The 25,898-nt window shown below is 36.3% G+C and overlaps 1 protein-coding gene across 1 annotated transcript in view; it reads right to left on the minus strand.

Moving 5' to 3' along the window:
- Nucleotides 1-25,898, minus strand: part of TRHDE (thyrotropin releasing hormone degrading enzyme) — a 364,327-nt gene that overhangs the window by 96,705 nt on the left and 241,724 nt on the right. Inside the window, exon 7 of the mRNA XM_045872950.2 lies at nucleotides 20,159-20,224. Coding sequence (XP_045728906.1) covers nucleotides 20,159-20,224 — 66 coding nt within the window. The remainder of the gene's footprint in view (nucleotides 1-20,158; nucleotides 20,225-25,898) is intronic.

The following is a 25,898-nucleotide window of genomic DNA, read 5'->3' on the forward strand; positions in this document are numbered from 1 at the left end:
CCCTTGGGGTCACAGGAAGACCGGGGGTGCCTGAGTGCGGCAGAGCTCACAGGAATCTGAGCAGGGAAGCCGGCTACAGAATGGAGCTGAGGCGCGGGCTCTCAGCTCGGGGTTGCCATAAACCGTGATCCACGGCACAGTCGGGCCACTGATCTTCCAGCAGGGACCCAACAAGTGGCAGATCTGGGGAGACTCCCCTTCCTTCCCCAGGAGGAGAGGCAAGGAAGCGCACTGCAGGGATCTGCTGGGTTTGGAGACTCCACACGGGGTCGTGTGCCAGAGATAGAAACAATCGGTCACAGGCTGGGTGAGCACAGAGTGCGGCCAGAGACCCAGGAGACAGGAGTGACTGACTGCTTTTCTCCGGGGGCTCACTGAGGAGTGGGGCCCCGAGTTCTCGGCTCCTCCGGGCAGAGATTGGGAGGTCGCCATTTTCACTCTCATCCTCCAAAGCTGTAGGGAAAGCTTGCAGGGAACAAAAGCTCCCGAGAGCAAACCCGAGCAGATTACTTAGCATGGACTGGCAAGGGCAGGGCAATTCCACCTCTGGCAAAGACATTTGGGAACCATGACAACAGGCCCCTCCCCCAGAAGATCAGAAAGAACAGCCCGCCAAGACCAAGTTTACCGATGGATGAGAACGGCAGAACTCCAGCACTAGGGGAATACTGCACATAGAATTCATGGCTTTTTCCCCATGATTCCTTAGTCTTTCAAAGTTAATTTTTTTTTTTTTTAAGATTTTTTATTTATTTATCTGAGAGAGAGAATGGGAGACAGAGAGCATGAGAGGGGGAGGATCAGAGGGAGAAGCAGACTCCCTGCCGAGCAGGGAGCCCGATGCGGGACTCCATCCCGGGACTCCAGGATCATGACCTGAGCCGAAGGCAGTTGCTTAACCAACTGAGCCACCCAGGCGCCCCCAAAGTTAATTTTTTTAATTTTCTTTTTTTTTTCTTTTTTTTTTTTTGGATTTTTCTTTTTCCCTTTTTCAGCCAACATCTTATCAATCCCTTTTTTAAAAAAAATCTTTTTTATTTTTCATTTTTAGAGTCATAGTCTATCTTTTCAGAGTAGTTAACCTTATTTTTAGTATATATATATATATTAGTTGTTCTCTCTAAAATTTTGGGATACAGTTTCTTCTAACAGACCAAAATATTCTCTAAATCTCTAGTGTATGGCTTTGTTCTAGTCTCCTGCCTGATCATATTCTCTCCTCCTTTTTTTTTAAATCCTCTTCTTCCTTTTTCAATCAGCTTCTTATCTTATCAATTCCTTTTATAAAAACTTATATAATTTTCATCTTTATAGTCATATTCCATCCCTTCAACACATTTACCCTTATTTTTGTACATATAAGCGCTTTTCTTTCTTTAAAATTTTGAGAGGCACTTTAATAGACCAAAATATGCCCAAAATCTAGTGTGTGGCACTGATCTATGTGCCAGCCTGATAATATTTGATCATATTCTGTTTTTTGGTTTGTTTGTATTTTATCTTTTTCTTTTTCTTTTTTTTTCTTTTTCCCTCTTCCCTTTATTTTCCCCCGGTTTCAGGTTTCTTCTGATTTGTTTAGTGTATATTTTTCTGGGGTTGTTGTTATGCTGTTAGCATTTTGTGCTCTCATTCATCTATTCTCCTCTGGACAACATGACAAGATGGAAAAACTCACCTCAAAAAAAGGACAAGAGGCAGTACCTACTGCCAGGGACTTAATCAATACAGACATTAGTAAGATGTCAGAACTAGAGTTCAGAAAGACGATTTTAAAAATACTAGCTGGGCTTGAAAAAAGCATAGAAAATATTAGAGAAACCCTTTCTGGAGAAATAAAAGAACTAAAATCTAACCAAGTTGAAATCAAAAAGGCTATTAATGAGGTGCAATCAAAAATGGAGGCCCTAACTGCTAGGATAAATGAGGCAGAAGAGAGAATTAGTGATATAGAAGACCAAATGATGGAAAATAAAGAAGCTGAGAAAAAGAGAGATAAACAACTACCGGATCACAAGGGCAGAATTCGAGAGATAAATGATACCATAAGATGAAACAATATTAGAATCATTGGAATCCCAGAAGAAGAAGAAAGAGAGAGAGGGGCAGAAGGTATATTAGAGCAAATTATAGCAGAGAACTTCCTTAATTTGGGGAAAGAAACAGGCATCAAAATCCAGGAGGCACAGAGAACCCCCCTCAAAATCAATAAAAATAGGTCAACACCCTGACATCTAATAGTAAAACATAACGAGTCTCAGAGACAAAAAGAAAATCGTGAAAGCAACTCAGGATAAGAGATCTGTAACCTACAATGGTAGAAACATTAGATTGGCAAAAGACCTACCCACAGAGCCCTGGCAGGCCAGAAAGGACTGGCAGGATATATTCAGAGCACCAAATGAGAAAAATATGCAGCCAAGAATACTATATCCAGCCAGGCTGTCTTTGAAAATAGAAGGAGAAATAAAAAGCTTCCAGGAAAAACAAAAACTAAAGGAATTTGCAAACACAAAACCAGCCCTACAAGAAATATTGAAAAGGGTCCTCTAAGCAAAGAGAGAGCCTAAAGGTAACATAGACCAGAAAGGAACACAGACATTACACAGTAACAGTAACCTTACAGGCAATACAATGGCACTAAGTTCGATAGTTACCCTGAATGTAAATGGGCTAAATGCCCCAATAATCAAAAGACACAGGCTATCAGATTGGATTAAAAAACAAGACCCATCGATATGCTGTCTGGAAGAGACTCATTTTAGAAAAGACACCCCCAGATTGAAAGTAAGGGGGTGGAAAACCATTTACCATGCTAATGGACACCAAAAGAAAGCTGGGGTGGCAATTCTTATCACACAAATTAGATTTTAAGTGAAAGACTATAATAAGAGATGAGGAAGGACACTATATCTTACTTAGAGGGTCTATCCAACAAGAAGATCTAACAATTGTAAATATCTATGCCCCTAACATGGGAGCAGCCAATTATATAAACCAATTAATAACAAAAGCAAAGAAACACATCGACAACAATACAATAATAGTTGGGGACTTTAACACCCCCCTCACTAAAATGGACAGATCATCTAAGCAAAAGATCAACAAGGAAATAAAGACTTTAAATGACACACTGGACCAAATGGACTTCACAGATATATTCAGAACATTCCATCCCAAAGCAACAGAATATACATTCTTCTCTAGTGCCCATGGAACATTCTCCAGAATAGATCACATCCTAGGTCACAAATCAGGTCTCAACTGGTACCAAAAGATTGGGATCATTCCCTGCATATTTTCAGACCACAATGCTTTGAAACTAGTACTCAATCACAAGAGGAAAGTTGGAAAGAACTCAAATACAGGGAGGCTAAAGAGCATCCTGCTAAAGAATGAATGGGTCAACCAGGAAATTAAAGAAGAATTAAAAAAATTCATGGAAACAAGTGAAAATGAAAACACAACTGTTCAAAGTCTTTGGGATGCAGCAAAGGCAGTCCTAAGAGGAATGTATATAGTAATACAAGCCTTTCTCAAGAAACAAGAAAGGTCTCAAATACACAACCTAACCCTACACCTAAAAGCGGCTGGAGAAAGAACAGCAAATAAAGCCTAAACCCAGCAGGAGAAGAGAAATAATAAAGATCAGAGCAGAAATCAATGAAATAGAAACCAAAAGAACAGTAGAACAGATCAATGAAACTAGGAGCTGGTTCTTTGGAAGAATTAACAAGATTGATAAACCCCTGGCCAGACTTATCAAAAAGAAAAGAGAAATGACCCAAATTAATAAAATCATGAATGAAAGAGGAGAAATCACAACCAACACCAAAGAAATACAAACAATTATAAGAACATATTATGAGCAACATATATGCCAGCAAATTAGATAACCTGGAAGAAATGGATGCATTCCTCAAGATGTATCAACTACCAAAACTAAACAAGGAAGAAACAGAAAACCTGAACAGACCTATAACCACTAAGGAAATTGAAGCAGTCATCAAAAAACTACCAACAAACAAGAGCCCAGGGCCAGATGGCTTCCCAGGGGAATTCTACCAAACATTTCAAGAAGAATTAATACCTATTCTTCTGAAACTGTTCCAAAAATAGAAATGGAAGGAAAACTTCCAAACTCGTTTTATGAGGCCACCATTACCTTGATCCTAAAACCAGACAAAGACCCCATCAAAAAGGAGAATTACAGACCAATATCCCTATTGAACGTGGATGCAAAAATTCTCACCAAAATACTAGCCAATAGGATCCAACAGTACATTAAAAGGATTATTCACCACGACCAAGTGGGATTTATCCCTGGGCTGCAAGGTTGGTTCAACATCCACAAATCAATCAATGTGATACACCACAATAATAAAAGAAAGAACAAGAATCATATGATCCTGTCAATAGATGCAGAAAAAGTATTTGAAAAAGTACAGCATCCTTTCTTGATTAAAACTCTTTAGAGTATAGGGATAGAGAGTACATACCTCAATATCATAAAAGCCATCTATGAAAACCCACAGTGAATATAGTTCTCAATGGGGGAAAACTGAGAGCCTTCCCCTAAGGTCAGGAACACGGCAGGGATGTCCACTATCACCACTGCTATTCAACATAGCATTAGAAGTCCTGGCCACAGCAATCAGACAACAAAAAGAAAAAAAAGACATCCAAATTGGCGAATAAGAAGTCAAACTCCCACTCTCTGCAGATGATATGATACTTTATGTGGAAAACCCAAAAGACTCCACCCCAAAACTGCTAGAACTCTTACAGGAATTCAGTAAAGTGGCAGAATATAAAATCAATGCACAGAAATCAGTGGCATTCCTATACACCAACAACAAGACAGAAGAAAGAGAAATGAAGGAGTCGATCTCATTTACAATTGCACCCAAACCATAAGATACCTAGGAATAAATCTAACCAAAGAGGCAAAGGATCTGTACTCAGAAAACTATAAAATACTCATGAAAGAAATTGAGGAAGACACAAAGAAATGGAAAAACGTTCCATGCTCATGGATTGGAAGAACAAATATGGTGAAGATGTCAATGCTACCTAGAGCAATCTACACATTTAATGCAATCCCTATCAAAATACCATCCACTTTTTTCAAAGAAATGGAACAAATAATCCTAAAATTTGTATGGAACCAGAAAAGACCCCGAATAGCCAGAGGAATGTTGAAAAGGAAAAGCAAAGCTGGTGGCATCACAATTCCGGACTTCCAGCTCTATTACAAAGCTGTCATCATCAAGACAGTATGGTACTGGCACAAAAACAGACACATAGATCAATGGAACAGAATAGAGAGCCCAGAAATGGACCCTCAACTCTATGGTCAACTAATCTTTGACAAAGCACGAAAGAATGTCCAATGGAAAAAAGACAGTCTCTTCAACAAATGGTGTTAGGAAAATTGGACAGCCATATGCAGAAGAATGAAACTGGACCATTTTCTTACACCACACACAAAAATAGACTCCAAATGTGAGACAGGAGGCCATCAAAATCCTAGAGGAGAACACAGGCAGCAACCTCTTCGTCCTTAGCTGCAGCAACTTCTTCCTAGAAACATCACCAAAGGCAAGGGAAACAAGGGCAAAAATGAAGTATTGGGACTTCATCAAGATAAAAAGCTTTTGCACAGCAAAGGAAACAGTCAACAAAACCAAAAGACAACCGACAGAATGGGAAAAGATATTTGCAATGACACATCAGATAAAGAGCTAGTATCCAAAATCTATAAAGGACTTATCAAACTCAACACCCAAAGAACAAATGATCCAATCAAGAAATGGGCAGAAGACATGAACAGACATTTTTCCAAAGAAGACATCCAAATGGCCAACAGACACATGAAAAAGTGCTCAACATCACTAGGCATTAGGGAAATCCAAATCAAAACCTCAATGAGATACCACCTCACAACAGTCAGAATGCCTAAAATGAACAAGTCAGGAAATGACGGATGGGGGGGATTCGGAGAAAGGGGAGCCCTCCTACACTGTCAGTGGGAATGCAAGCTGGTGCAGCGACTCTGGAAAACAGTATGAAGCTTTCTCCAAAAGTTGAAAATAGAGCTACCCTACGACCCAGCAATTGCACTACTGGGTATTTACCCCAAAGATACAAATGTAGGGATCTGAAGGGGTATGTGCACCCTGATGTTTACAGCAGCAATGTTCACAATAGCCAACTATAGAAAGCGCCCAGATGTCCATTGACAGATGAATGGATAAAGAAGAAGTGGTATACACACACACAAACACACACACACACACACACACACACACTGGAATATTATGCAGCCATCAAAAGGAATGAAATCTTGCCATTTGCAATGATGTGGATGGAACTGGAGGGCATTATGCTGAGTGAAATAAGTCCATCAGAGAAAGACATGTATCATATGATCTCTCTGATATGAGGAATTCTTAATCTCAAGAAAGAAACTGAGGGTTGCTGGAGTGGTAGGGGTTGGAGGGATGGGGTGGCAGGGTGATAGACATTGGGGAGGGTGTGTGCTATGGTGACCACTGTGAATTGTGTAAGACTGTTGAATCACAGACCTGTACCTCTGAAACAAATAATACATTATATGTTAAAAAAAAAAAAGAAGAAGAAGAAGATAGCAGGAAGGGAAAAATGAAGGGGGAGAATCTGAGGGGGAGCCGAACCATGATAGACTATGGACTCTGAAAAACAAACTGAGGGTTCTAGAGGGGAGGGGGGGAGGGGGATGGGTTAGCCTGGTGATGGGTACTAAAGAGGGCACTTACTGAATGGAGCACTGGGTGTTACACACAAACAATGAATCATGGAACACTACACCAAAAACTAATGATGTAATGTATGGTGATTAACATAACATAATTAAATAAAAAAATTATGAAATGAAATAAAAGTGAGTAGCACAGCACTGGAAAAGCATTATGCAAAATATAAGAATGTTTACATTTTATTCTATTTGATAGGAACCAAGAATGAAAAGGTATGAATAATTGTTTAACCTTTATTATTAAAGTATTACAAGTTTCTTAGGAGGAAGCCCAGTAAAAGAGGAACCACTACGAAACTTTTCAAGGTACAGGAGCGTCTGGCCACCAGACACAGTAAAAAAGAAGTGGTATTTAGGAAAGAAAATTATTTGAATAGATAGAACAAAAGCAGTTATATCATTGTTTGCATGCATTTTTTATTTTTATTTTTTTAATGTGTGTTTCACCTAGATTTACTATTACAAGTTGCTTACTGACACACAGGAGAATTCAGATATTTCTCTAGGAACAAAAAGGCATTTTACATATTTGAAAAATACATTGCCCACCTAAAGAGTATAATTTTGTAAAATCAGTATACTTTCTTAAAGGGTTGCAAAATATACCAGAAAATCAGAGAATTTTAAATCAAAACAACTTGCTGGCACATAAAAGGTTTGTTTGTTTGTTTTAAATTATAAATGGCATATTTGCACATCAGTTTTGTTTTCACAGATCTCTTATTTAGCAATTACATATCATGCCATCAATGCTTCCACGTGCAGAAGCATCACCAGAGGTGTAAGTAATATTGCCGTTGCTGAATTTGTACATTCTGGAGCAAGCTGACAGGGTCCTACACCTGTCAGTAAAATAATGTGAATGTAAGTCTATAGGGATATTCTAGGGTACTAAAATATCCCCATCTCTCACCTCTGCCACTAGCTTGAAATATTACTGAGACATAAAATGAATCTATTGGTAAAACTGAAGTTTGTGAACTGCTTTTCCTGAATGCCCTGGTAAAGGACTTTGACCATAACAAGCTCATGAAATAGATAAATTATATCCTGACTGGTAAAAATACACTGCCTTTTGTAAATCAAGATGCCCACAGACTGTAGGGCATGTACATAGAGCTCCCCACTTTTCTCAGTCAGCCCTAGAGCTGGTGCCTAGTTGAGAAAAAAAAATGCAACTCAATTGAGAAAGATGTGTGTATTTAGAAAACTAAATAGGAATTTGGGCTATTCTTTATCAGCCATGTGATCTTGAGTAAGGTATCTATTTTCTCTGAACTTTAATTTCTTCTACTGGAAAGGGTAGATAATATAGTACTTACTTAGGAAGACTGTGCACAGAAAATGACATAGAATGAGAAAAGCACCTAGAAAAATGCTGTCATACCAGAACCCAAGAAATGTTAGTTATTATAAGACCAAGCTCAAGGGACAAATACCTCTAGAGTTGCCATACTTGATCTCACCCCCAAGAGTAGTCAAAATGTTCCAGAGGCTCAAGAAGGGAAATTATATGAACTAACTGGAAGGAGGATAGTGCTTAGAGGGACTTTTTTTTTTTTAATTTTTAAAAAAGTAAAAATGCAAGAAAAAAATTGAGGCCAGAGTTTTTTTAGACTTGAGGAAAGCTTAGAAACATTCCCTCTCCTGGGTGTGGAAAAAGAAAGAAACTAGGAGGGTTCCCGAGTTGTGCAGTCTAGCACCCTATTTTTTACAGAGATCTACTCAGGTGACAAGCCACTGATGGCTGGTGACTTGGGTGGCTCATGAAAAAAGGGCACTAATTATGTACCTCAGCACAAAATAGCCATACCTAAGTTGGCATAAAGCCACAAAAACACTAACATTCAGGTGACCAGAAAGACAAGGCTTGGACAAGATATATACCAAACACTCAAGCAACATGTGCTCTCTCACTTCTTTCCCATTTACAATTCAGCCCACACCAAGAAATCAATATGAATGCATATCAGCGTGGAGAACAAAGGGCTCTTCACCATATGTACCAGACTGAAAAAGTCCCCTGGAATATCCTCATATTAATAGGCATGACATTAGGGAAATTCAATAAGGGCAGAGATGCTCAGAAGCATGGGGATTTCTTCTAGTCAGTGTTAAAATCGTATATACTTGTTAATACATTGCTTGTCAATGGCAGGTATTTGTCTATCAGATCCTTCCTATTTTTGTTTCCCTAATTATCCAGCTTATATTTCATATCTCATCTTAATCAATTCCTAGCCAATAGCCTCATCTCCTTTGCAGCTCTATCCTTCAAGTTTACTAGTTGGCAAAACCCCAATCCTGGATGAATCCAACTACGTGCCTTCTCTAAACCTGCATCATGCCTCTGAGCATTACGGAAGGAAATAATGCAATTGAGCAGTTTAGTTTTATTATGAATTCATAATTCCCAAACTCAAATAGGCACTCAATACAATAGTCATGCCATCCTACTCTTCCCAATCCTCAATCTTCAAACCTCTCTCTCACCCAGTATTACCCCACTTTAGCTCCTGACTTTGTTCAAAACACACAAAAAATTAGAATTCATCAGAAAGGAACTCCCTTGTCTTCCCATTTCCAAATTCCCAAGTTTACTGGAAGTGTATCTCCTATCAGATACCATTTCTTTTACCTTCTCAAGGACCAAGGTCCCAGTCATCTCTCACTTCTCTAGTTTCTGACCATCAAGTTTTCCTCTCCTGACTCCTTCTCTACCAGCCTAACTCGTACATCTGTCCCCCATCTTTAAAAACAAAACAAAACAAAAACTTTCTTTTCTGATCTCTTTCTTTGGCAAATTTCTTTAAATTTTACTCTCCAGACACTGTTTCCACTCAGACATTTCCCATGCACTCTTTAACCCATTCCACAGATAATCAATAAATTTGCAAGCTGCCAAAAGAAACACTTTTCAGTCTTTACTCCACCTCTCAGTTGCATTTAACCTCATGGATCACTTTCTTGCAATAAGCTTTCTTCTTTACTTGGGTGACGCCACACCCTTGGTATTCTGCCTGCCTCTCCGGCTGCCCCATCTTGGTCTCTAGCCCGGGGACCCCTCCTCTTCTCTCAAACTCCAATTGTTTCAGCCCTGCAGGGCTTGTTTCTAGGCCTTGACCCCAGAAACGTCAGAATCATTCTCAGGTACCTCTTCTTCCTCAACTCTCATACATACCCTTCACCCAATCTATCCCTAGATCCATGTATTTGGCCTTCAAAAAACATTTTGAATCCATCCAAGTCAATGTGTATCTACTGACTACGTTGCCATCATCTCTCACCTGAATCCCCAAATATCTCCCTAATTTTATTACCTGATTCCTCTCTTGGTATGCTGACTGCCCCACTCCCAATATATTATTACAAGTTGCTAGATAACTGTTTTAGAACCACATCACATCCCAGTTTCAAACTGTTTAATAGCATCCCACTGCACTCGAAATAAAATCCAGCCTTCTTAGCACCGTCTCCTTTGGCACTGCATGATTACTTCCTGCCCTCCTTTCTTACTTTCTCTCTTGTCCTTACTAACTCTGCTCTGCCACACCAGTTTCTTTCTTTTCCTTGAACTTGGTCAGTCCTTGGCCTCAGCCCTTTGCACAAGCCCTTCCATATTTCCGGAATGATCTCCTTCTTCCCCCAGCTCTCTCTCAGTCTTCAGACCTCAGTCTGCATGCCTTCTTCTTAAGAAGGAGTTCCTGAGCACCCAATCTAAAATTGTCTGACCCATCTGCCCACATGTTCCCTCACAGCGTTCTATTTTTTTCCTTCCCAGCATTTCTCGCATTTAGTAAATATATATGTATTTGCTTTTTTCCTGTTGAGGGCCAATCTTATCCTGTTATATATGATTCATGAAATCAGGGGCCATCTCTGCTATGTGCAGCATGCCCTGAATCCTTGGTACTTATCACGGGGTCTGACATAGAATGGGTATGTAATAAGTTGGTGTGGAATAAATGAATAACCGAACATGCTGATGGGGGAGCAACGTGTGCTGTGGATCTAAAACCAAAGCACGCTGGTGCAGGAAGTGAAATCACAATTTTGGTTTATTAGCACAAAGCATTAAGAAAAGATCTTAACACTCTAATGAGTTATGGTTCTTTAGGGGGAAAAATGATTTGTAAAATAATCACAGGGAGAGACCTTGAGCAGAAGAGAACAGGTGACTATAAGAGACTGATTGCAAAAGGAAATGAGCTTCAGGATGACAAATGAACATTGCCATTTCTTTGCTCCTAGAACCAAGCCCTCTCTTCCATGGATAGAAACACAGAGGTAGATCAAATGTTTTGAATGCGTTTGAACCTTTTGTAAGTCATTCTCCAAATATATAACTTAGGTCTTTAGCACTCCTCCTAAGCCACTAATTTATAACATGGGCTTTTTCATCATAATGCGAAGATATTTAGATATCATGGGGAAAAAGAATGTATAGTACACATGTTATGGTTTATTATTTTTAGTGTATTGCCATTTATACAAAATTATGAAAACAAGAGTAAAACTTCAATCTTCAAGTGGGTAGGACACATGGATGATTATGTCACCAAAGAGTGAAATCCAAGAGAATATATGAAATGTTTTCAACATCATTTGTGATAAAAACATATAAACTGAGATAGCAATTGGATAATTTTTTACTTACTAAATTAGTAAGAAAATTATTTCAAAAGTAAGACCTAAGGCTGTTTGCTTAGTGCATTATAAAACGAAAACTTTCAAACTTCTACCACTATATACTGGCATAACATTTTGGAAGAAAAATTGATAATATGATTCCAGAAATAGATATGAAGAAACAATCAAAATGTAATGGGAAAATCTATAATTTGAAGACCATGACAGTATTGTTTAGTTAACAGAAACCGGAAAGTGATCTGGATGTTCACAAACAAGGAAAAAACTAAATATTTTATGGTACACCCAGTATTAAGCTATATAATAACATCACCAAGCAGTTAGGAAAATATCAGTAATGAGAAAAACCACCTTCCAACTCAGGAAGGTCCTTTTTGCATCAAAATTTACAACATTGCCAGATATGTGGTTACATGAAGGTTCTGAAAAGAGAACATTAAAGGAAAAGAAAAAAAAATTAATCAAGGAAAAGAAAGAAAACTGCTGATGTAGGAGTTATAATAGGTCAGGAAAACAGAAGCCTGTGAGGCAAGTTTACTGTATCCTGCACTAGCAATCTAATCAATTGGTACAGTCCTCAAGGAGTGAGAGACACTTTGCAGATCGGTATACCCAAGGGCATGCATATTTAAAGATTGGTGTACATTTGCACATATATCCACATCAAATATATCCACTCATCAACCAAAGGTGTCTAAAAATTTCACAGATACATTTTAAATAAAGTTATCTAAGACATCGTTTTATAGGACCAACTCTATATAGCTAAAATGTATAAAATATCCTGAGACTTTAGCTAACAGGTAAAAGAAAACCAATAAATATAACTTTCTAAGACTTCCTATTGAGCTGGGTAAATGCCTACAGGATGACCAAATAGAGATATTTGTCATTAGTAATAAACGCTTTTTAGTTAATGCCATATAGTCATAGTGGTCAGGTAACAACATTGAACTCAGAGGCAAAACGATAAGGATTCAATCAGTAGCTGTACATAAACAAATTAGTTGAAACTAATGAAATAGAAGTTATTTCTCTCTGACTGAGAAATATGAATAACTACTGTTATTTAATTTTTAAAGTATTTGTTTTTTTATTAGATATAGTATTTTTGATTCTCAAAACCATGGAATCTTTCCTTATAATTAATATTTTTTCTATATTAACATTCTCAATAATTTTAGCTTTCTAGTTAGGTCTATAATAAATTAAATGCTAATGAGGTCAAATCCAATGACTAAAACCAGCAACAATAACATTATTATCATATGGTATTGAGTGATCACAACAAATTAGTGTGAAGTGTTAACCTTTCTACCAATAGTATATCTAAAACTGCCCAGTGATAAGTGAAACCTGGAGAAATTTGAGCAAAATCTGTCTGTGGTTATTCATTTTAGATGAAGCATGATTCAGCTACCATCTGGATGAAAACACAATACTAACTCTTCAGAAAGGAAATGAACTTCGACACACTGTCTCTGTTTCTCTATTATTCTATGACTTTTCATTTTTCTGAAAAATCTACATGCAAGGGAGAAAATGCTCTCTCAGAAATGCAAGCCGGAAGTTATCGAATAAAAACCCTGTGTACACATGTTAACATAGAACTTCTCACTGGAACACAAGTTATTGAGTATGTTGTTGCTGCTAATAATCCCTCTGGCTTTATGCCTGCCATTACCTTCAAGCTATCAGAATTTTATGAGCACAAACCAATAATAATGATATTTCCCTTTTGCTTTTTATCCACACCTCATTGCCTTACATTGATTTGCATAAGCAATTTCTAGCCTGATAATTGGAGCCAAACATCTTGTTCTGGATTATCTTATGGAAAAGAGCAGTTAAATACTAATCAAGAGAAATCTTTTTTATTCAACTACATTTTAGATGATACTGAATTACCCTCACTGGCTGAGCAAGAAGGTAACTCATTTTCTGACATGGATTTCAGGTTCTGAGTTTACATCAAGCTTAATAATGATGTTTCTTCACAATTTCAATTCCCCAGTGTTGACTCATAATAACATGAAGAATGGTGTCGCGAGGTTCAAATCATTATAACAATACAGTTTTTTTAAAAGAAAAAGCAATAGTACTACGTAATAATTATTTTTAATAGTTACTGAGCTAATCAATGTTATCTGAGGGTTTCGTAATTATAGCTTTATTCTTTTATTTCCAGAAAAATAAGAGAAAAAGAGAAAATATAACTAAGAGGTTAAAACAAGTAAAAATGAAATAAGAAAGGTCAATGTCGTGTAAAAAAAAATTCTATCTAAAGAATCATTACTTGAATTACTTCAGAAATAAGCCTATAGTACTTACATAGAATGAGGATTTGAGCTATAGGAACTTAAGTTATAAAAACAAAGTAAAAGAAGTACATCTTAATTTATTGATCATATGCATAAGCATTACTACATGTGGGTGAAAATTAACAAATATGCACTGAAACAATAAGATCCCCAGGAAATAAAAAGATGTAAGGTATTTAAGTATTCAGCAATACTTAAACAGTATTATGGGTTGAACATGGAGTGAAGTATGTCCACACTCAGGAGACCACTGTGTCACAAAAGACAACTGAAGACAGTCTTTCAAAGCACTTCTGGATAAAGACTATATACTGAACAAACCCATCTAATTTCACTCTCTCTCCAAACCTAACTAGAACTACACCGAGTATATGAGTATCATCAATTCTTTGTGATAACTAAATATTTTGATTTTCTGAAGTCTAGCAGTAGCTTTCCTGACCTTTACTCCTCTAACCCTCCCAACAGTTTTAGGAAATTCATATAGCCTGTGTTAAATCCCTTTCTATTTGAAAGACCTAGAATGGGTTTGGTTTTGCTACCGTATTATGTACCAAGAGTGGTATGTTCCAGGAAATAGAACCTCAAAGATGGGAATCTGATCTGTATTTCTGTCTTGATTAGATTTAGATGAGGTAATATCATTGATCATGGATAATAAGGTCCTGGTAATGTATGGTTTTCAGGGTCAAACAGTTTCTTTTTTTTTTTTTTAAAGATTTTATTTATTTATTTGACAGAGACAGAGAGAGCGAGAGCAGGAACACAAGCAGCGGGAGTGGGAGAGGGAGAGCAGGCCTCCCGCTGAGGAGGGAGCCCGATGTGGGACTCGATCCCAGGACCCTGGGATCATGACCTGAGCCAAAGGCAGACGTTTAATGACTTAGCCACCCAGGCGCCCCAGGGTCAAACAGTTTCTTAAATTATCATCTATAGTTGTCTAAATTGAAGAAGAGGCTTTGGGAAAACAAATGATTGCTTTACTAGAACATTACCAGAGCATACAGAATTACAAAGTCTTTGAGAACAAAGGCTATTTCTTTTCTTTCTTTCTTTTTTTAATGTTCAGTTAGCCACTGTATGGTACATAATTAGTTTTTGATGTAATATTCAATGATACATTAGTTAAGTGTTAACACCCAGTGCTCATACAGCACGTGCCCTCCTCAATACCCATCACCCTGTTACCCCCTCCCCCCACCCACCTCCCCTCTGAAACTCCTAGATTGTTTCTCGGGGTCCATAGACTCTCATGGTTCATCTCCCTATTTCTGACAGGAGAGAATTGCATCCGGATGGGGACCTTGAAAGTCTAAATTCCACTGAGCCTCCTTTAGGGTCAAAAGCAGCTCTTCCTGTCTCTGAAAAAGTTAGTTACCACTAGTTTGAATCCCTTATAATGACACTCATCAGGGGGGATGCTGATTCTCAAAACCAATGTCCAATATATCTCAATGCCTTCAGACCCACAGGTACAGTTGACTCCAGCTGATTCCAGGAATGTAAGTAGAAATTCTGACTTTAGAAAAGATAGCATATGCTATTAAAAATCACCAAGAAATTTCAAAAAGTCCTTAGAAAATGTCATCTGAGATAACTGTAGCTTCATCATAAACACATAAAGTATCTAGAGCAAAATATGAAAGTGTAACAAATTACAAAATATAACTAAAAAGCAAGGGAAATAGAAGCAGTTTCTTAGCAATTGGCTAAAAAGAAACATCACCAGCAAAAATTCCCTGTAACAACAAATGCTGGTCTGGTTTGATTATAGTTACAGTACTATGTACATTGAAGGCCATATAGCCTTAATATTCAGATAATAACTAAGATTCAAGAATAGGGAGTCACTCACTTTTGCACATCTAGCTTACTAATTTTTCTATCAAATTAAAATAGTTCCCAAATTAAAGTATCAAACCCAAATTGTGTAACTAGTAAAAAAAATGCATTAAATAAATCTTACATTTGGAGAATCTGAAAGATGAAAAAAATCTTAGAGAGTATTTTGTCCAACTCTTGCATTTTATAACTACAGAGTCAAGGGCCAAGAAGGATTTTGTGACTTGTAGGAAGCCCACCATTAATTAGAAACAAAAATGAGAATCATTTTCATTGCCTCATGCTTCCCAAAATACACCAGCTATTATTTTGGGAAATGGATTATGTAAAACAGTAGACACGTAGAAATACACCAGCTATTATTTTGGGAAATGGATTATGTAAAACAGTAGATATGTAGAAGTTTGCAAAACTATAAACATTTCTATGTTTTAAAAATATATTATTTATGAGGGCATACATAATCCAACAAAAGTTCATACTTGGTTTGCTCTACATTTCACTTTCAATTTAAACATCAAAACAGAAGCTGATGTTAGTGGTAGCCAGGACTAATTTTTTATAACTGTATATACTGTTATTTTAAAAAAGTTTTAAGGCAATTTATTTTATTTTTTTATTATTATTTACATACAATGTATTATTTGTTTCAGAGGTATAGGTCTGTGATTCATCAGTCTTACACAATTCACAGGGCTCACCATAGTACATACCCTCCCCAATGTCCATCACCCAGGCACTCCATTCCCCCACCCCCCACCCCTCCAGTAACCCTCAGTTTGTTTCCTAAGATTAAGAGTCTCTTATGGTTTGTCTCCCTCTCTGGTTTCATCTTAATTTTTTCCCTCTTTCCCCTATGATCCTCTGCCTTCTTTTTTTTTTAAATTTTATTTTATTATGTTATGTTAATCACCATATATTACATCATTAGTTTTTAATGTAGTGTTCCATGATTCATTGTTTATGTCTGCCTTGTTTCTTAAATTCCACATATCAGTGAGATCATATAATTGTCTTTCTCTGATTGACTTATTTTGCTTATCATAATACCCTCTAGTTCCAACCATGTCGCTGCAAATGGCAAGATTTCATTTTTGATGGCCACGTAATATTCCAAGGTGTGTGTGTGTATGTGTGTATATATATATTATATATTATATATATATATTATATATATATATATCTTCTTTATCCATTCATCTGTCGATGGACATTTGGGCTCTTTCCATAGTTTGGCTATTTGTGGACATTGCTGCTATAAACATTGGGGTGCAGATGCCCCTTTGGATCACATTTGTATCTTTGGGGTAAACACTCTGAATGCATCCAATCTCTTCTGATCTCAGAAGCTAAGCAGGGTTGGGCCTGGTTAGTACTTGGATGGGAAGCAATTTATTTTAAAACTATGCTAAACTGAACCATTTAAGCATCAAATAAAATTTAAGAAATTAAAGAATGAGAAAAAAATATATCAATAAGACCAGACCAAGGAAAGTTGTGATAATAGCTGATCAAATGAATTATATGGTTATTAGGAATAAAACTTTTCTCAAAAAGCTTCTAGAGTCCCTTCCTACTGAGAAATATATGGGTGAAGTGAAATTGAAAATGTATTTTCCAATACAAAAGGTAGATGAATAGAGTTGAATTGATACTCAGATACTTTGTAAGTTAAATATGAACATTTGAACTGTTCCAGAAATTTTCCAGAAATCTACTACCTTTCTATATTACTTTTATTATTTTTAATATATAAGTATTATATTTATATAAATTATTTTATAGCTATTAATATTTATTATATATTAGTATATATTTATTTATATTAGATTTTAAATTTTATATTGTGTATATTATATAAGATATGCAGCTGACCCTTGAACAACATGGATTTGAACCACACAGGTCCACTTATATGTGGATTTTTTATAGTACAGCATTGTAAAGGTATTTTCTTGCCTTAATATTTAATAATACTTTTTCTCCAGCACTTTATTGTAAGACTACAGTATATAATGCATAGAACATACAAAAATGTGTCAATTGACTGTTTATGTTATCAGTAAGTCTTCCAGTCAACAGTAAGCTACTAGTAGTTAAGTTTTTGAGTATCAAAAGTTGTATGAAGATTTTTGGCTGTGTGTGTTGGGAGGGATGAGGGGGTCAGCACCCCTAAATTGTGCATTGTTCAAGGGTCAGCTGTATATGTTTTATATATTTGTGGTTGTATTTGTGAAAAATAGTTGCCTTGTTCCCAAAAGGGTTTAAGGCAGGTCATAATGATACAAAAACTGTAGGAGAACACAAATTTTAGAAGAAAACTCCATTATAAGATTGTTCCTGTGCAGAACATGAAAGGTCCAAGTAATAAGCTGAAGAAAAAAAGCAGGAAAGAAAAGGCAAGGAAAAGAGAGGGAAGAAGGAAGAAAAGAAAGGAGGGAGAAAAATGTATATGAAAAACATACTATTTGCAGTCTGGGATTGACTACAAACCTAACTCTAGCTGTCTTCAACATAAACTTCCATTTGCCAACACAGAAACAGCCATGGTTAATGTAAAAACAATTAATAGATTTTTCCAGCAGAGGTAAGCATTGACAGTCCAGATTAGCTCCTACAACAACATGTAAACCAAGACTCCCCAGAGCCTTGTGGATGCGAAATATATTAATATCAACTCGTTGACCACTCCAGCACCATGACACGAACTGTCTGTTCAGGAGGTCATTTCCAAAATGTATCCCATACATCTTCATGCACAAGAGATGATAATTTATCACCTAGACATAGGGATCTACTGTAAACTAATCCAAACTGCTGATGATACACTAAATCAGTTTGAGTGATGAGTATAAATAAAGCTGCAAGCGAAGTACTGAAGGATACAGATCTATCTGATCAATGAGATGTCACAAGGCAAATGAAATGCAATGTTGACAAACATAGAGTCCCCTCAGTTGAGAATTAACCAAATCATGTATCAGAGCATAAAGGCACACATTAATATAAGTTTAATATAATAGGAGTTCGAGGCTATATTCTTTTTCAGATAAAACTGAAGAGACTGGGTCAGTAAGGGTGTATTAAAAATTGATGTATTTTTGCATACCACCAAAAAAGCGACAGGCTAAAGAAAAACTTTGCAAAACAATAATCCTTTCCAAATAATATAACTAGAGTTATTCAATCTGCTGAGCAAATCCACAGATGAGGAAAAACAATAAAATTTTTATACAGAAAGTGATTTCACATCAACTCGCTACCAGGAAATCAAATTCAATTTGTGTTGCCCTTATGAAAGCTTAGATATTTTCTGGAACTGTAGCACTACAACTTCAGGGGGAAAAATAAAGGATTGGGGATAGGAAGGACATTCCTCCAGACAGTTGATATTCATGGAGGGCACTCCTTGAGAAAAAAGATTTTCCCAACTATGTGATCAGAATAGACACTTGAGCACCCGTCAAATAGGTTTAATAGAATTCAGCTATTCTGAAGGTGTCCCGAATGGAAAGAGCTGATTATAGTAAATTTCAACCCCTGCTGGAACAAATCTGTAAGAATATTTCCTAAGAGAAATTATTCTTCAACAAATTTATATATATTTTTCTTTGTTGTGTTAAGTATATGTAACTGTCATAACATATTTAACTCTTGCTTTGTATTTTATCTATTAGTTTATTTGGGTAAAGATAGAATTATACTACTAAAATATGACCTAATCCCATATGTAGTTTATTTAAATTTCAAAATGAAAAGCTTACTAAGAACAGATAAGATTGATTGCTCTTTCTGTCTTAGCATAATTGTATTTCAGGTGAACATCAATTTACTTTAAAGGACACTTCTAAGTAGCAGAATACATCATAAATAATTCATCAATCACAGCTGCTAGAAACATGATTTACTTCAACAGATTCAATGGAATAAAAGTTCTATTTTTCTATATTTGTGTTTGCTTTAAAATGTTTAAGAATCCTCCTTGTTTAAGAATCACTCTTAGATTCCATACTTCATATTTTAAATGCAGTATAACACTGCTTCTTTTTTCTTCTTTTATTTAAAACACTGTATTTCCAATTTTAAAAACATTAAGTATCTTAGGAACAAATAACAATTTACGCATATCAACAGTAAAACAACAACAACATAAAAGGCACATGTCTGAAAAATTGCATTAAGATTTTAAGTCTAACATAATTTATTTTCACTTTACATTAACTTTTATATCGAAGGAAAGAGAAGTAGGCTTTTAGAAAATCCTATGCCACTTATTTAGAATCTCACATATTTGAAAAATACTTCAATTTAAAAATGCATATTTAACAGATCTAAATTGCATAATAGTTCAAGTTTTACCAGTTGATACAGTGAGAATCCTATCTACCACTTTCATTTGTCATATGGAAAGACACTGCTTACCTTATTCATCTTAAAGTTTTCTGTCAAATGCAGCAATTTTGTATTGGCAATTTCTCAAGCTGTGAAATATCTTTAAAATAAATATATTGACAAGGAAAATGTAAGAAAAAATAGAAAGCATTTTACTCACTTGCAAACCCCTTTGAAATACTGAATGGCCCATAAAATTAGCCAGCATTCTAATTAGAGCAGCACCCTATAGGAAAGAGTATGAAAAAAAAAAAAAAGAAGAAAGAAAGAAAGAAAAGAAAAAGAAAAAGAAATTTCAGTGAAGTAATATGATTCTACAATTATCCTATATCAATTAAAAATTCTGCTTCATTCATGCTGTTGTATTTTTAGAAATAGAAAAGAAACAAGAGAATCATGAATACAATATCCCACCTTACAGATAACAATTGAATTTTTTGTTTTGTGGATCTAAAAGTTCTGTGGATATAAAACCAGTGACTTCTGGCCAGTCTCCTGGACAGAGTGAGTATCTCAAGGCAATAATAAGCTGTAATTCAAGAGTAATAAAATTTTTATTGAACGCCATCTATGACAGAGTTAATAAAACATGGTTCTTGTTCTTACAAGCTCATAATCTAGTAAGAGAGGGATACCCATGTTAATAAATAATCATATTAAAATAGAGCTTTGGAGTAACATAGCCATTTACTCTACCCCTGGCTCAACTAAAAGTTGAGCTACAAAAGTGGAAAGTAAGGAATACCAAGTGTTCAGACTGCTTGGGTTCAAATCCTGGCTCTGACACTTATCTTGCTATGTTTACTCAAGAAAATTATTTAACCTTTCTGTTCCTCACTTGTCTCACCTTGTAAAGTGTAGGCAATACTAGGGCTTATGTAATGTAATTGTTCTGAAGCTTACATGTAAGGCAAACTGGGTCTGAAAAACAGTAACCGTGATATGAGTATTAGCTCTCAGTATTAGATCAGGCTACTTGTTTTAATTTCCTATCTACTTTGTTTAGAGGCTGAATGGAGCCTTATGTCCAGGAAAAACATGTGATCGATATAAATATTTAGAATAATAGAAGAAAATACTAGTTTAAGAGTTTACCTCACCTATAACAGTTATAATACTGTGGAGAAATATCAGTGAGAAAGGGTAGACATGTAATCAATATGAAACATTCCAAGTGATGATGAAGCCTGGATAATCACAAATTTGTGTGTGAAATATAAATAAGACTTCAAGAACATGTTTCATAGTCTGCACTAGGTTGTTTAAGTACGAAGCAATGGGTTACAAGCAGCAAAAGTATAAATATAAATGATAGCCTGGTTTTAGGGGGAAAAAATCCCTTGACGACTACATACCCCACTTCATCCTTATTACAAATTCACACCCTCCAACAGCTCATTTCTTACTCGTCATTTGTTTTTTATAAGAGAATCATAAGAACCATACATGGATTCATCCTGCCGGGAACTGAACTGTGGCAGTCGGTCCAGTAACAAAAATGAATTTCTATTGTTTGTTAAAAATTGTTTCCTCTAACTCTGGAATTTTAATGCAGTCCAGTACTCAGCTCCATGAACTGTCATTAAAGAAATCTCAAAAAATTTCAATCATCACCAAAAATGCTCCCCAAATTGGTGTTTTAATAAATGCTCAATAAATGATAAGCTGGACAAGCCATAAAGTTTTATGCCTCTTCTGATGTATTTTCCTCCCACACCTTCTACTCTTTGCTCTTTCTTTTGCTTCTTCCTCTTTATCTTCTGCACACTTGTGTAAGTCCATAAAATATAAGCATTTATGATTCAATCAGAGGACCAGGTTAGAATTCCCTCTAGAACTTATCAGCTCTGCTCCTTGAATTTCCTTGACAAGCTCTCCTCCTATACATTTCCCAGTCTAATCTACCCACCCAGAGGGTAGAAACTGTCAGTTCTGCAGCGAAACTAACCCTTGCCACTTGGGAAATGAAACTTAGAATCTCAAGCAGTCAACTCAAACTTTCCTTCAGAACAGAATAGTCATCTTCAGATGATTTGTTTCCCTCCAGGTAATGATGACTTGGTCTCTTGTCAGGCTATAAAAACTATCAATTTAGCATGGTCTAATGGCAAAAGAGTTCTTTCTAATCATAAAGAATGTACCCGTTTTCCTGTCTGGGTTGAGTGCTAATATGAAATAAAACCTAGAAATATAATCAATATTTAAAAGTTATATAATACCACTGGACTTATTTTATTATTATACTGTGTAATTTAGCTAACTTTTAGAAAATATGTCTGTGTTGCCCACTTGTACATTTAAAATTCTCGGGAGTAGCATGCACTTTTCTATATTTAACTAGCCTTTTCTTTCCAAAGCTAAATTTTGAAAATCCCTATATCATAGAACTGCATAGACAGATGGGCTCTCCAACTGTTATCATTCAGCCAACATACACTGAGCACCTACTAGGTATGGATTATAACAAAGATCACACCTCTTAATGCAGGCATAACTCACCACAAACCTTTTTTTTTTTTTAAAGAAAACACCAAATCCCCTTCCAGCTTGCCTTTAAAACCAAGCAAATACCATTTAAAATATTGTAACTTATATTCACCTGTTATTCAAAATTCTAGACCCATTCAAACAAAATGGATGTTAGACAGCCTAAGTAGATTTATGGGAAATAAATACACTATTTGTGCAAGATTTTTTATAATTTTAAGACTTGCTCAAGAAAAGCCGTCACTGTGTTTGCTATACTAAGGTTCAGGGAGATATAAGAATGGAAGCTACTGATTTCTTTTAAGGTTTCATAAAGAATATTCCAAAAAAGTATGCTTATAAACCCATTCCTCATGTAGTAATTCTCCTATGTGGAGTATTTTTTCATATAAGTTCTCAGCTAAAATTTCTTTCATTTTACATTGTACTCATCTGTATGCATGCCAGTCTTATAGACATCTCCAGAGAAAGGACTGTGTCCTCATGATTTGGTACCCCTGCTGCCTTTGCCTGGCTCAGAGAAGGTGCTCTCTTAACATTAGAACTGCATGAGAGAGAAAGCTAAATTAGTAAAAGTACAGCAATTACTTTGTATTCTTGAAGACTACTCAGCCAGAATACACAGTTTATTACTTTATCAGTGTACTTTAGTGATAAGTAATCACTTTGGAAGAGAGGAAGATCTTCTCACCTAATTTATTCCTTTAACATATGCTTATTGAGTAAGGCAGTGTACTCAGTATCCTGTAGAATACAAATAGGAACGCCATAAGTTTCTGTCCTCAAGGACCTCAAAGCCTCTTAAGTGAAATGAGAAGATACAATATATTATATGATGAATAACAAAGAAATAAAATACTCTATTGTGTTTCAGAAGGGGTGAAGTTCTTATATCTGGGGGGCTGAAGGGTAAAGGGGAATCTAAAAACGTGATGTTTGGGTTGGACCTTGAAGGATGGACGGGATTCCAGGAGCAAAGTTAAACAGAGAGTATGGTATGGCAAATGGCCTTTGTATGGTCATGCAGGTGTGAAAGTGAGAAGCACAAGTAGGGAAGGTGATACTGAGGGACAAAGGGTATAAACCCAGGCAATAGAAGATTTGATGGAATATAAGATTTCAGCAGTCGTTAGAGAAGAGTGAATACCAGGGCTAGGAATTAGATCTTATTTAGAAGATGAGGAAGGATTTTGGAAAGGTGGTTTTAAAAATACAGTTGAGCCTTGAACAACACAGATTTGAACTGCACAAGTCCACCTACATGCAGGGTTTTTTTTCCAGTAAGTATAGTACGGTACTATAAATGTGTTTTCTCTCCCTTATGATTTTAATAACATAGTATTCTCTTACTTCATTGTAAGAAAATAGAATATAATACATATAGCATACAAAATATGTGCTAATTGACTATTTATGTTATGGGTAAGATTTCCAGTAAACAGTAAAGCTGTTAATTAGGGCACCTGGGTGGCTCAGTCATTAAGAGTCTGCCTTCGGCTCAAGTCATGATCCCAGGGTTCTGGAATCGAGCCCCACATCGGGCTCTCTGCTCAGTAGGAGGCCTGCTTCTCCCTCTCCCTCTCCCACTCCCCCTGCTTGTATTCCCTCTCTTGCTGTCTCTCTCTCTCTGTCAAATGAATAAATAAAATCTTAAAAAAAAAAAAAAACAGTAGGCTGTTAATAGTTACGTTTTGGGGTAGTCAAAGTTATACATGGGTTTTTGCATAGGGTGTCAGTGCCCCTAATCCCTGCATTGTTCAAGGGCAAGTGACTTATCTATGATACTCTAAGAAGGAAGTAAAAGAACTAGAAGCAGAAACAAATAATGGTCACAATAAGGATAAACCAGAGATCAGTTTAAGGAATAGAACAAAGATCACTTTAAACCTTAAAGTTTCAGTGACTGGAAGATGGTATTAGCAGAGATATAGAATTTAAAAGAAAGAGTTAGGTGAATATGGTAACATCCATTTAAAACATGTGGAGTTTGAGGAACAGGTAGGGAACCAGAAGAATAGAAGGCATATGTGACCACAGGAATGAAATTCAGTAGCAGGTTATGATTGAAGACCTAAATTAGCATTTGTAGTGGAATATTCTTTATGAAATCTTAATGCTAAGAGAAAAGCATTGAGGTTTTAGTGAAGGAGAGAGAAAACAGAATTTTAGACTCTCTCTCCAGAGTCTGTATGATCTGCACTTGAGTGTCCATAATAGGTACCTAATAAATAACTGCTGAGAAAATCAGTGCAGATATGGAATTAAGAGCAAAAGATGACACATTGTGATGAAAAAACAGAAGTAGCACTGGGTTTAAGTAGTGTCATGTTTTAAGACATTAAGAGTAAGTGCTTCAGGGCGCCTGGGTGGCTCAGTTGGTTAAGCAACTGCCTTCGGCTCAGGTCATGATCCTGGAGTCCCTGGATTGAGTCCCACATCGGGCTCCCTGCTCGGCAGGGAGTCTGCTTCTCCCTCTGACCCTCCCCCCTCTCATGTGTTCTCTCTCATTCTCTCTCTCTCAAATAAATAAATAAAATCTTTAAAAAAAAAAAAGAGTAAGTGCTTCAGATTTTAAGGGGAAAAGTAGCTGAGAAGGCCATAGTAGGTCGCATTTAAGAGAGAGCTATTTAAGTAGACTTGGTGTGAAAGCCAGGTTGAAAAACAATGGAAACAGAAGGAAAAAAGAAAAAGCTATAAGCATGTCCACATGAGGTTTGTTTGTATTTTTCTTTGTAAGATTATGGGGGAATATTTTATGCAAAGAAAAAGATGATCTAGTGGAGACAGAGAGTGGACACACAGTAGATCAAGAGATAGTTTTTGGACCAAGATTCTAGGATAGCTGGGTAAGAAAAGAATTACAGTTAGTATTGGAAATCAATAAGGACAATCTTCCTATGAGACAGGACTAAGGCAGAAAAGGGAAGTAGAGATAAATAAGACATTTTGAATTATATAACACAGAGGTTGAGGAAATGGATTATAAGCTTCATCAAGTTGAACACTTGGTTTATCTGATTCACTGCTATAGACTCATTGCAAAAAATAGTTCCTGGCACATAGTAGGTTCTCAATAAATACTGAATAATTGATGGCCTGTCACTTCTCAATAATGTAGGGGATGTGGTCCTAAGATTATGTGAATTGGAACGAGTGGAACTAGGCTGAAGTCACTCTAGGGAAAAGGTAACATGGAATCAAGAATGTGGAAATGTACAGAAAATTTATAAGTCCTAGTTGAAATGATTAATAATGTACCTTTTATTCACGAAGCACCTTCTACATGCCATATTCACAATACTATAAGGAAAATACTATCTTATTTGTCAGATCAGAAAATTGAGGCTTGAAGCGTTGTGTAACTTGCCCAAATTAACATAGGCATTAAGTTATGGAACCAGGATTAGAAATCC

The sequence above is a fragment of the Mirounga angustirostris genome, unplaced genomic scaffold (assembly GCF_029215605.1).
Source record: "Mirounga angustirostris isolate CCGP_5_RB_7025 unplaced genomic scaffold, mMirAng1.0.hap1 SCAF_5, whole genome shotgun sequence".
NCBI lineage: Eukaryota > Metazoa > Chordata > Mammalia > Carnivora > Phocidae > Mirounga > Mirounga angustirostris.